A 12,672-nucleotide genomic window follows, 5' to 3' on the forward strand; every position below is an offset into this window, starting at 1 on the left:
TGTTAGGATGGTCGTCATGGTTACGTGTGCCAGTGCCAGCCAGGCTTCACTGGAAGACACTGCGAAGTGCAGCAAAGCAGGTGTGCCAGCTCCCCTTGCCAGAATGGTGGACGCTGCCGTTCACTAGCCACAGGTTATGAGTGTGAGTGTCTGTACGGATACACCGGAACCAACTGTGAGGTGAGGCCAATAATTACATTAAGTATGCACTAAAAGAACTTTCTCTTTCTCAATCACTCATTTCCTCTCTCGTTCTCTCTCTCTGTAGGTGCAGGTGGATCTGTGTAGTCCAAACCCATGTCAGAATAAAGGCCAGTGTCATTCTATGCAGGGAGATTTTTACTGTGCCTGCGCAGATGAATATGAAGGGAAGACATGTAGTCAGCTACGAGACCACTGCAAAACCAGCACCTGCCAAGGTAGACAAATGACCTCACTGAAGGCCTCATAAAATTGTAGTTCAATTATTAGTGCACAGAGCTGTTTGATTCCCAGAGAAAGCATTACATAAAAGTTGCGTATTAATATACTTAAGCTAACTACTATTTCTAACTGATTTTATTTTCTGTCTATTTTATTAAGGCAGTGGCTATTAAGTGAAAATAGCAATAGATGAAGCGAAAACAGCATATTTTCTTAACAATAGATGTTTTTATGTTATTTTCTTAGCGATATGCGATTTACTCTAAATGCAAATAGCAATAGATTCTATTTACGCTATGTAAAAATAGCAGTATTTTTACACATATTGGTGGGCGGAGTTAGTGCAAATAGCCTTATTATTTGCACTTAGTGTAAATAGACACTCCGTTTTATTATTTTTTTCCCCCTTTTGTATGTCCCCTCCTGACATTAATATCAATGTTTAGTTAATTTTGTTTTGGATGATGTTCTTTTTTCTCATTAGTGATTGACAGTTGTACTATTGCCGTGACAACCAATGGCACAGCAAAAGCAGTTCGGCACATCTTATCAAATGTGTGTGGTCCTCACGGGCGCTGCATCAGTCAGTCAGGAGGAAACTTCACTTGTGCCTGCCAACCAGGATTCACTGGGACATACTGTCATGAGAGTGAGTAATATTACATCTAAACACGCACCATTATTACAGCTTTATAGCAGAATTTACAGTACACACACCAATTAATGGGGGTTTCTTTTCTGCTTTCTTTCTCAGATATAAATGACTGTGCATCATCTCCTTGTCAGAGCGGAGGGACATGCATTGATGACATTGACTCCTTTCGCTGTGTCTGTCCTGATGGCTTTGATGGGCAACTCTGTGAGCTGGGTAAAAATATCAGCTCTACATGTTTAACTTAACTATTGTCTCTTTTAGTAGTGGAGCTCTAAACACATTTAGTCCATAGAGATTTATTAAGCTGCACAACTGTTTTTAACATTGCTAATAATAATAGCTTCTTTAGCACCCAAACAGCATATTAGAATGTTTTTTGGTGGATCATGTGACACTGAAGACTGAAGTAATGGCTGCTGAAAATTCAGCTTAATAATAAATTATATTTTATAATATATTCAAATAATTTTTTTAGTATTTTATATTTTAATAATATTTCACAGTATTACTGTTTTGATCAAATAAATGCAGTCTTGCTAAAAATAAGACATTTAACTTTTTTCCACAAACCAGGTTGCTTGCTGTTCTAGCAAGATCTGGCAATGCTGATCTGAGTCTGTTTTAGTACAGGGTCTAGCATATATTCGCCAATAGAATTAAAGTACTCCAGCCTAATTTACAGGAGCGAACCACTACTGATGTGATTATAATCTTCTCTTCAGAGGTGAATGAGTGCAGTGGCGAGCCTTGTCTTAATGGGGGTATGTGCATCGATCTGCTGAATGATTTCTACTGCCGCTGCACTGACAACTGGAAAGGAAAGACGTGTAACTCACGTAAGTGAATGTATGTTTTAGTTTCCATTTTAGGCATTTAACTTTATGCACTTGTACTCAAAGTAGAGTTATTGTTACAGGAGACAGTCAGTGTGATTCCAGTACATGCGCTAATGGAGGAACATGCTATGATCATGGAGACTCATTCCGATGTGCATGTCCCTCTGGATGGGGTGGCAGTACCTGTAACACGGGTGAGATAGAAACCAGAACACCACCATGTTGACCTCATTTAATCCATATTTTTCTGACTATCTCTGTCTTTCTCTCTCTAGCCATGAACAGCTCGTGTGAATCTGGTCCGTGTCTAAATGGTGGGACTTGTATTGGAGGGGGCAGCGTGTTCACCTGCATCTGTAAGGATGGATGGAAGGGGCCTACCTGTGTTCAAGGTAAGGCCACGCCCAGGGCTGGACTGGGATAAAAATCGGCCATGGCATTTTTTGTTCCAGGCGGCCCACCACCACTTTTATATATATATTGGTGCTGTCAATCAATAAAAAAAAAAAAAACTAATTAATCGCACTTTTTTCTGAAATTAACCACGATAATTTGCGATTGATCACACCTAATATTAAAGTTTTTAAATATACTTTTATATTGCAATAATTTCACATACAATCTTCTAATTAATGTACAAACAACATAAAGACAGTAAATTTTTTTATATTTGTATCATGGCATCTTTTTTTAAGACTGAAGGCCAGCACTGCTCTGATGTCTCTGGAATAGTTTTTACCCCAGTAGCTATTTAATCATTGATTAGTCATTCAACATTACAAAGCTTTCAATTTTAACATTTATTAGACTTAAAAAAAGAACTTCTAATTTAAGTGAACTTAAAACAATCTTCACATAAACCCATTATAATACATGTCAAAAAATAAAACAAAAAAATTATACTGACTCCAAGCTTTTGAATGGTATAGTGTATAATGTTACAAAAGCTTTTTTATTTCTGATAAATGCAGATCTTTGGATCTTTCTATTCATCAAAGAATCCAGAAAAAAAAATGTACTCAACTGTTTTAAATATTGACAATAATAATAATAATAATAAATGTTTCTTGAACAGCAAATCAGAATATTAGAATGATTTCTGAAGGATCATGTGACACTGAAGACTGGAGTAATGATGCTGAAAATTCAGCTTTGATCACAGGAATTAAATACATTTTAAAATATATTCAAATAGGAAGCAGTTATTTAAAAAAAAAAAAGTAAAAATATTTCACAATATTACTGCTTTTGCTGTATTTTGGATCAAATAAATGCAGGTTTGGTGAGCAGAAGAGAATTCTTTAAAAAACATTCAAAATCTTACTGTTCAAAAACTTTTGACTGTTACTGTAGATATGTATCTTTGCATCTAGTTGTTTTGGATAAGAATAAAACGTCAGGTCCGACAAAAAATCGTGTCTTTTTTTAATTTAAATCTAGATTTATTCGGATTGGCTCATGGAAACCTTTATGAACACAAACTTGACTTGACTTGGCCAAAAAATCGCGAGGGATGACGTTTTATTAAAAATAGTTTACGTATTCTACACTCATGGTGCACGCACACATTAGGTTAGATGCCTGCCTCCATTCCGAGTCCCTATCAAGCAATTTACCGATTTAACTACTCTCCTCATCCTGCCTGGCTCTTTGGCCCGCATCACTCACCGCAGAGCAAGCCTGTTCTTTATACAGCTGCTGTGAAAATGTGGGAAAAGCCGATGAGGAAGAAGTTGGGGTATGTAGGCGGAGCAAAATACTTAATCGCTCCATCTATAGCGCATTGTGATTGGGTGCTTTACGCTGTCAATACAGGAGACAAACCAATGAACCACCGGCTGCTTGCTGTCCCCGCGTGATGGTCCTTGGCAAAAAAACAACAACATTCTGTCAGCCCCTTGAGTGCGTCGGCCCTCCGGGAAAATGCCCGATTACCAATCCAGCCCTGGCCACGCCCACTTACCAGTTTCCCCGAGCTCTTTCTCTTTTCCCAAAATATCCACTAACTAAACCTTGTGCATGTGTAAATGTGATAAATACTCTCACGTGTATGGCAGGCTGTCCTGACAGGTCTAGTTCTGATATATCATCTGGTAGTTCTGCATTTGAGATGTTTTCATTCTGTTTTCAGATGTTGATGACTGCAACCCTCATCCATGGTAAGTGATAAAACAGATAAAGTAAGTGAAGAAAAGTACAGAAAAGAGAACAAAACAATCACTCCCGTAAACATATCACTCACAAAACTTCAGTTGATCTTTTGATTCTGAATATAGAATATAAATGTGTCTATACACATCCATTTAACATGGGCAAGAAAGCTACTAGTTAATGCACCCGTAACATTTTTATCTTGCTAAGCTGGTAAGATATACTAAGATGCTGTCTCTCTGTCCCTCTCTTTCTGTAGTTATAATGGGGGACAGTGTGTGGATGGGGTCAACTGGTTTCGCTGTGAGTGCGCACCTGGATTTGCAGGACCTGACTGTCGAATCAGTGAGTAAATAAATATGCAAATATCTCTAAATATGACTATGAATATTCATGACATGACATTCCTTAAAGTTTAAGAAAATACTTAACATAAATACTATTGTTTAAATTAATATAAAAATATGAATATTAAATAATTTACAAGTGGAATATTCAGAAAACCTGTTCGAACATAGACATTGTTTTTGCAGTTGTTATTTAGTCCAACTAGTGGTGCAAAAATTACACACTTTGTACATTGTGAACAATTCATCCGTGTATGTGTTTAATTTTAAACATTTAGCTCATAATTTTTAAATAAATGTCAGTCTTCTTGTGAACTGACAGACTTCTATTTGGTGACATACGTCGCTTTCTTACAATCAACTGCAAGCTTGCATTCGTATCCAGTGAAAACCAAATGAAATTAAGTCCTCTTCCTACATTCTTTACATTTTCAATGAGCCATTTCACTCAGGTGTATGTCACAATAAGGAGGAAAGATCTGATGCTACTTTCGATACATTCAGACTAACACTCTCTACTTCTGTCACTCACTCGATCTCAGATATAGATGAGTGTCAGTCCTCTCCCTGTTCATATGGAGCCACATGTGTGGATGAGATTAATGGATATCGCTGTCTTTGCCCCATGGGACGAGCTGGACCGCGCTGCCAGGAGTGTGAGTTCCCACTGACAGACCACCCTACTTGTTTGCGTTATGAGAAATGAAGTGTTGAATATCTTTGCTACTCATGTCATGTGAGCCCACCTTAACTTCAGCCAAACAAAACTGGACTAGATTAAATTGCCTGTTTCAGCGGCTTTCAACAGGGGTCTGTGTTGGTAGTGCAAAAGCTCCGCCAACTTTTGTGTGGAAATTTCCTTTATCTTTTTTAAATACAGCTAAATGCATTCAGCTAAATGTTTCATTGTCCCTTATAAATTAAAATGCATTAAGTAAAATATTATGATTATTTATTTATTGAAATGATGGGATGGCATATTATTATTGATGCATATTATAATAGGACAGGCTTAAAATGCAACACTTAGTTATGTACAATATATAATGGAGGTCCCTGCTCCATCTCGTTGCATTTATTTGATCAAAAAAAAAGTACAAAATAGTAATACCGTGAAATATTTTTACAATTTTAAATAACTCTTTTCTATTTTAAGATATTTTAAAATGTAATTTATTTCTATAATGGCAGAGCTGAAACCAGTTTTAAGTGTCAAATGTAGAAATCATTCTAAAATGCAAATTTTGTGCTTTTTATCAATTTGTGGAAACCCTAAAAAAAATGTCAGGATTTTTGATGAAAGTTCAAAAGAACAGCATTTATTTTAAACAATATAAATGTATTTTCTGTCACTTTTGATCATGTTTTGATTACTCCTGCTGAATAGAAGTATTAATTAAAAGAATTTTACTAACTCCATACTTTCAAACTACTATAATGTTTATGATCTGATCTCTCTTTCTTTCTCTGTGTTCCTCTCCATCTCTCTTCATCTGTAGTTATTGGTGTTGGAAAGGCATGCAATCGCTCTGGGGTGCAGGTTCATCACGGTGATCGCTGGGAGGATGGGTGCAATAGCTGTCAGTGCATGAACGGAAACAGCAGATGCACTAAAGTGAGTCCAACAAGCTACCTCAGACTGTGTTACTGTACCAATCAAATACCAATTACAGTCACATGCAGTGTAAAATGTTAATGTCAGATGGCATTAAGGACATAATTTTGTGTATATTATCATTTATTCCTTTATTTTTATTATTATTTATTCTTATCTTCATGTAGATATAGATACATCATTAAGATTTTTTTTATTGTGACTACAGGTGCATTGTGGTCATCAGCCCTGCTTGTTGCAGTCAGACTCTGGTGAGCCACAGCGCCCCCTGTGTCCACTAGGACAGGAGTGTGTAGAGCATCATTTCCTGTCTTGCCTTCATCCACCATGCAATCATCTGGGTATATGCTCCACTCGTGAACATCCACAGCCCATCGGCACTCGGTGCCTACCCAACAACGGCTACCTAGACGACAACTGCGCTCGTGTTACGCTTGTATTTGACTCAGACAGTATCCCGCAGGTAAGAGTTTGTAATTTAGAAAATGCTGAAAATACTGAAAGTCAGATAGATGAAATATACACAGCTCTTCATCTCAGACACACTTGATGTTTCCATCAATAATGTGTTGGGTTTGTTTAACAGGGCACTACTTCTGAAGGAGTCTGCACAGAGCTAACATATCTTCCAATCACACGAATCCTGGCCAAAGACCACACTCTTTCCATTTTGTGCGACCAATCACCTTCCAGCCAAAATGCAGTGGAGGTTGCTATGGTGAGCTCACTTTCTTTAATCATCAGTCGTTAATCCTATAAAATTACCTCATCTGCTGTAAACATTCCCTGTCTGCTTGGTACTCATGTTCAGTCTCAGATCTTGACGTGTCATATAAAAACACTGTTATAAAGGCTGAATATAAAAGAAGGTTAATGATGAAGATTTAACTGTTTCTTGTTACTGTACCTCAAGTTGTCAGTTCATTAGTTATTAGAAGCTGTTTTCAAATGCCAACAAATACAAACTTTTTACTTGGAAAGTGGGCCTTGAAGAAAAAACCTAAGTTTCCTGCTGCTAAACACAACTGTGGCGACATTTATGTGTGCTTATCTCATAAAAGCAATTACTGTAACAACTTGAAGGCAGCGTAAAACAGTGTGCATCAAAATACAGATTTTTTTCATTCAATAACATGCTCTTCCTGAAATCATCACATCTGTTTTCCTTCACTTTGGAGTGTTTATTTCTTTCTTTCCGTCTCGTCTGTCCTTTAAAACATTTCCTTGTCTTATTTCCAGTTTGCACTTTCTTCAGAAAAGGCCCTTTAAATCAGAGTCAAACGGCTTCCAAAGAGAGCTTGTAAAATTTGATTCTTTTTCTGAACTTTTTGTGAGTTCTTTTGTAACTCATTTTCTTTCAGTTCTCTCATCTAAATGTTTCTTTCACATCGAAAATACAGCTTTTTATCCTTTAACATACCTCACCTGTCCTGCTCTGCACCTTCTCGTCTTTCTCTTTATCTCCTTCACTCACTCCGAGAACATTGCTGTAGTGATGCAGACTCTTGGGGAAAGGTCTGGCCCTCTACTTTAAGCCCTTAATGGCCAGAATCTTAGTTCTACTCTTTCTGTGATGTTGTAATTCTGTTAAGATTTATGTTGTAACATTGAAAATTTTCCGGAAAAGGAGCGGTAACCTTTTATGGTGTCATAAGGCTGTGCTATGTGCTGATGTTATAAGCTCAGCATTGGGACATCCCCTGCACACTCCAGCATGGTTATACCCTGACTATTACCAAAGACAAATTACATGTGGCTGGTCATGAAATTTAAGGGAAAGGTGAATAACTTGCCCAGTCAGGTCTAACTTCTTTCATTTCTGATCTAGCTATTCTTTTTTTCCTTCCTCACTCTAAATTCCTTTACTCCTATTTTATGCTGTCTATCTCTGTCATTCCACTATGGCTCCAACATTACCCCTTCCCTTTTCTCTTGACTGTACTTTTTCTTTTTTTAATTGAAATTGTAGTATGCTTTCTTATTAAATCAAAGTGAATAAAGAAGTAAAGTTATTACGTCACAAAATGTTATTTCTAGATTCAAATGAGATTTTCCCTTATTAGTTATCCTAATAGGACAGGGACTTTCTCATTGCTTGCTACATAATCAAATGTTTGTTTTATCTGTTTTATTTTGTGGTTAAACTTTTCCTTGATGTTGTAATTTGTATTCTTGTGTCTGCCTGTTTCAGTAGCGAGGTTGTGTGTCTCTACCAATTTGGCTCTTAGTTGTTGTTTTTTTTTTTCATTTGACTGTTTTCAGATATTCTGCCATTGTGTACTGACTTTTTTGGAGCCAAATAGCATCACATTGAATCTGTTGTTGTTGTTTTCCAAGAAGTGATATAATTTCAGTATGTGAATGCAAGTAAAACATCAGGCCTATAGCTAAGAGAAAGGACTTGAGTCTTTGCAAATTTTCATTTGCTCTTTTTCATTTGCTCTGTTTTGATTTCCGCAGTCATATGAGCAAAACACCTTTATGGAGGGAAGAGCTCAGATACAGGATGTTGTCCGCTCCATCATTGATGTTCTGTCCAAACCTCACAACAGCACGTTACTGTTGGCTGTGAGAGAGGTCAGAGTTGACACTTCGGATCCGCGTCCCCAAGTCGGTGAGTCAGATGTGTCTCTTTTAGACATCATAACAAATCTATTAACATAATTCATTTTTAAAATAATTATGATTTAATTTATTATTTAAAATATAGTTTATTTATAAAATAATTCAAATGTATATATTATAATAACAATAATAATATTAAAAGTTTTGGGTTGGTAAGATGTTTTCTAATTTTATCTATTTTAAAATGTAATTTATTCCTGTGAAAGCTGTCAAATTTTCAGCATCATTACTCCAGGCATCAGTGTCACATGATTTGATGCTCAACAAACATGTATTTATCATATTGAAAACAGGTCTGCTTAATTTTTTTGAGTAAACAGCAATACATTTTCAAGATTCTTTAATGAATGGAAAGTTCAAGAGAACAAAATTTATTTGAAATCTAAATCTTTTGTAACTTTATTTATGTCTTTGCAGTCACTTTTAATCCATTTATTTTGATAAAGTATTAATTTCTTTTAAAAAATCTTACTGACCCCCAAAATTTTGAATGGTAGTGAATGTTTAATGTCTTTTTTGTCTCTTTCTACAGGTTACCTCATTCCGTTGCTGTGTGTGCTGTTTGTGGTATTATGGATCTTGTGTGTCATCGTCTGCGTGTGGTGGTTCAGGAGACGCAGGAAAGCGAGACAAAGAGAGGACACGCAGATGGAGGAGAGCATCAACAACCAACGTGGAACACTACTGAGCACTCGCACACCTCACAAAGACAACACAGACCCGCTGCAGGACAACAAGAACCTGCTTTACCCTCTGGATCGAGTTGGAGACGGAGCCGAGCGAGAGGAAGAGGAGGAAGAAGGAGATGAAGAGAGCGACAGAGGGCTGGTTCTGCATAAGTGCTCATCTCTTGCGTGCACTAAAGGGGATGCTGTGTACACTATTCACACTACAGCCCAAAATCAGCCAAACAGGACACACTACAGCAGCAAAGACAACCGCTGCAAGAACAATGTGAACAAGAGTTTAAGCGAGAGCACGAAAGGTCTTTACGTATGAAAGAAGCAGACAAAATGGAAAAGTATTTTTTTGCTGTCTGGGCTGAAAGCTTCTGGGCTTGTGCGATTGGTGTTTTTCATCCTTTTTTCATCATTGGGTAGTCAAATGAAACGGGGATTTGTGTCACAAAAATGCAGCAAATGAGACATTCAAAGAATGGTTTTCAATCCTTTTCTTTTGTTTACACTTGCACTCACTTTCCTTAAAAAGAAGGACATTTTTACACAAAGCTGATCTTTGAGATTATGTCTGTGAACTGTGGCAGGACCTTTGACCCTTGGGGCTGAGGAGGAATCAGCGATAGGCAGCCTTAAAGTGTTTTTGATTTTGTCCAGACCTGCCCAAAGTCAAGTGTTAGAAGCCGTTAAATCTTGCAGAGGTGTATATACACAAGTGCCTCATTGAATCTTCACGACAGTGCTTACCTTTTATATACATTTCGCATAATAATACACATATGTTGGTTCTTGTTTTTGTTAACAAATGCTATTGACACACTTAAATGGGTAGTTCACCCAAAGGAAGATTCAGTCATCATTTACTCACCCTCATGTCATTCCAAACCTGTATGACTTTCTTCTTCTGTGTAAAACAAATTACATAAGAGTGTAGAAATTCACTCAAGAACTGGAGCTTTCAAGCTTCAAAAGGGATGCCATAAAAGTATCATAAGGGTATCATAAAATTGTTATGTTAAATTCAAAGTCATCTGGAGCCATGTGATAGCTTTGTGTGATGAACAATTTACCTGTTGTCAGTGAGTGAAAACCAGATCATTCAGAGTTGAACTGGATCAACTGATTCATTGAAAGGCTCCAACTCAAAAGAATCATTTGTTCATGAATCAGACAATCTCTAGCACTCTCAACAAGGAGATTAAGAGCAGATATCAAGATATTATGTGAATAATGTCTGAAGTTTGCCCTTCACACAAATCTGTCGTATGACATCAGAAGACTTTTTAAAGAGCTCGACAGCCTCAGCCTCATTTTTGTTACACAGAAAAGAGAATAAAACAACATTTGGAATGACATGAGGGTGAGTATGTGATATCAAGTTTCATTTTTCGGTGAACTAAGATACTGTTAAGTATAAAAGTTTACTTTATATTGAAATTCACCTTCTTTGGGAATTGGTACTCATAGTCCAGACAGTAAGAGTATTCTGACTGATAAACTCTCACTCAGCTCTTGATGGTTAGAAATTATTGCTCAGTTTTTTTGTTTTTTTTTCAAGTGACAGCCATATAAACGGAACAGTCATGAGGTAAAGAATCATGGGCCACTTCAGTCAGTGCACTATTGTGTTGTCGCAAAACACTTGGATTTTTGGTCACACAGTAGGGGACAATGATTTTAATTCTTAAATCACTGAGAGATAGTTCATTATATTGAAAAAATATTCATATGTACATATGTAAATAGTGAAAAAAGACATAGCTGTGTATATTCGAGTTTAGTAAGTTATGTGGCACCTTTTTATCATTGTCATTCTTAGAATTATTGCTTTATCTTATTCTCACCTTTAGTCGCTCTTCTTTTCAACAGTGTCATTCCTTTTATTTATGTTGGTCAGAAAATGTTTTATATATAAATATGTAAAATGGCCACAGGTTGGTAGTCTATCTGTGGAGACTATAAAAAAAAAAATTAAACAATAGATGATCTATCTTCATGTTAGAATAGATTATGACTTTCCTAATGAATGTCGATTTAGGATTGGATACATTGACCGTGCTGAAAGTATGTTTTGCCACTGATCAAATGCTGACTTCTTCTGAAGGTCTACAGTACTTCATTGGAGAAAGACTCAAAAAGAAATGTGTTGCGTGTTCGAGTGGCACTTTGTTTCCTTGGAAAAATCCAACACCTGCATTTTCAAGCCACTGTCAGTCATGATATAATTGTGTGTTTATATTAGTGTCCCAGACTGTCTGGTTTTTAAGTTGGATGTTGGAAGACTTTGGAACATTTATTTTAAATATTCTTAATGTTTTCAGAACATCGTTGCTTTGTATTATTATACTACAATTCAAAATGAACCACAAACGGACCAGAGTATTGACCCATGTCAAAGACAGAAAACATTTGAGTTCAAAGTGTCAAAGTGAGTTCTGTCTGAGCATTGTGTTGAATATCGGATTTTATATTTATAAACTGGTACTATATTACTATAATACCATTTTTCAAAAGAACACTATGAGTAAAGATTTATGTTATCAGAAATCCTACCTTGTCTGGGGTGGCTGGGGTATTTCCCCCTCCTTTATTCATGAGCTGTTCTGTCATATTTGATTGGGGTCAAATCAAATGCAATTAAGATTTTTGGAAGGTCAGAAAAATTGTATCAGTGCATGTTACTGTGGCTGAATGAAGGGAACAATTTATGTCATGTGTTTCATTTGGTGTCTTTAATGCACAGAAAAATATAATACAGTTGAATATAGAAATGATTGGATGATGCAAAATGTGACTAATTCAGATGAGTATCTGAAAGTTTCATTATTGTAATATTGAGGAATTGAACCATTCCCCTAACATGGGAAAACAAGTCCATCACATTTCTGGCTGTGATTAGTTCGACATGCACTGATGCTCATACTGAATCTGGCATTTCATTTGTTAAATCCGTTTGATTTTCCCAAGTATTTATTAAAGACTTTTGTACCTATAGAGGTTTACACTTTTATTTCATATGTAGCATTTGTGATGTCTTCATGTTGCTTTTCCATTCCAAAATACAAGCTCATGCCTCGTCTCTCAGCTGTTGATATCATGCATGACAGTGAAATCCACAGAGCTGGAGAAGAATCCTCTGTGAGTTGAAGAGGCTGATAACAAGGGTTTTGTTTTAACTCAGTCAGAGTAACGATGTGTATCATCTCTTTTAAAGATTAACCTGCTCTAACTCATCCTGGTTCTCAGGGCTTTAATTTCCCAAGGACAAAAAGACACACCCACATAAACATTTTGGGTGGATGAGGGTGTAAAGCATTGGCAAGCAACCAGTAAAGACTTTTTA

The 12,672-nt window shown here is 36.6% G+C and overlaps 1 protein-coding gene across 1 annotated transcript in view; it reads left to right on the top strand.

Moving 5' to 3' along the window:
- LOC306882855 (protein jagged-2-like) overlaps positions 1 to 12,408 on the top strand; it is a 50,917-nt gene extending 38,509 nt beyond the window's left edge. Inside the window, exons 11-25 of the mRNA XM_079437821.1 lie at positions 7 to 180; positions 269 to 419; positions 908 to 1,072; positions 1,178 to 1,291; positions 1,801 to 1,914; positions 1,995 to 2,108; positions 2,190 to 2,306; positions 4,046 to 4,073; positions 4,325 to 4,410; positions 4,955 to 5,068; positions 5,912 to 6,027; positions 6,236 to 6,490; positions 6,614 to 6,745; positions 8,488 to 8,641; positions 9,185 to 12,408. Coding sequence (XP_079293947.1) covers positions 7 to 180; positions 269 to 419; positions 908 to 1,072; positions 1,178 to 1,291; positions 1,801 to 1,914; positions 1,995 to 2,108; positions 2,190 to 2,306; positions 4,046 to 4,073; positions 4,325 to 4,410; positions 4,955 to 5,068; positions 5,912 to 6,027; positions 6,236 to 6,490; positions 6,614 to 6,745; positions 8,488 to 8,641; positions 9,185 to 9,651 — 2,301 coding nt within the window. The 3' untranslated portion in view covers positions 9,652 to 12,408. The remainder of the gene's footprint in view (positions 1 to 6; positions 181 to 268; positions 420 to 907; positions 1,073 to 1,177; positions 1,292 to 1,800; positions 1,915 to 1,994; positions 2,109 to 2,189; positions 2,307 to 4,045; positions 4,074 to 4,324; positions 4,411 to 4,954; positions 5,069 to 5,911; positions 6,028 to 6,235; positions 6,491 to 6,613; positions 6,746 to 8,487; positions 8,642 to 9,184) is intronic.
- The last annotated feature ends 264 nt before the right edge of the window (positions 12,409 to 12,672 follow it).

The sequence above is a fragment of the Barbus barbus genome, assembly GCF_936440315.1.
Source record: "Barbus barbus genome assembly, chromosome: 16".
NCBI lineage: Eukaryota > Metazoa > Chordata > Actinopteri > Cypriniformes > Cyprinidae > Barbus > Barbus barbus.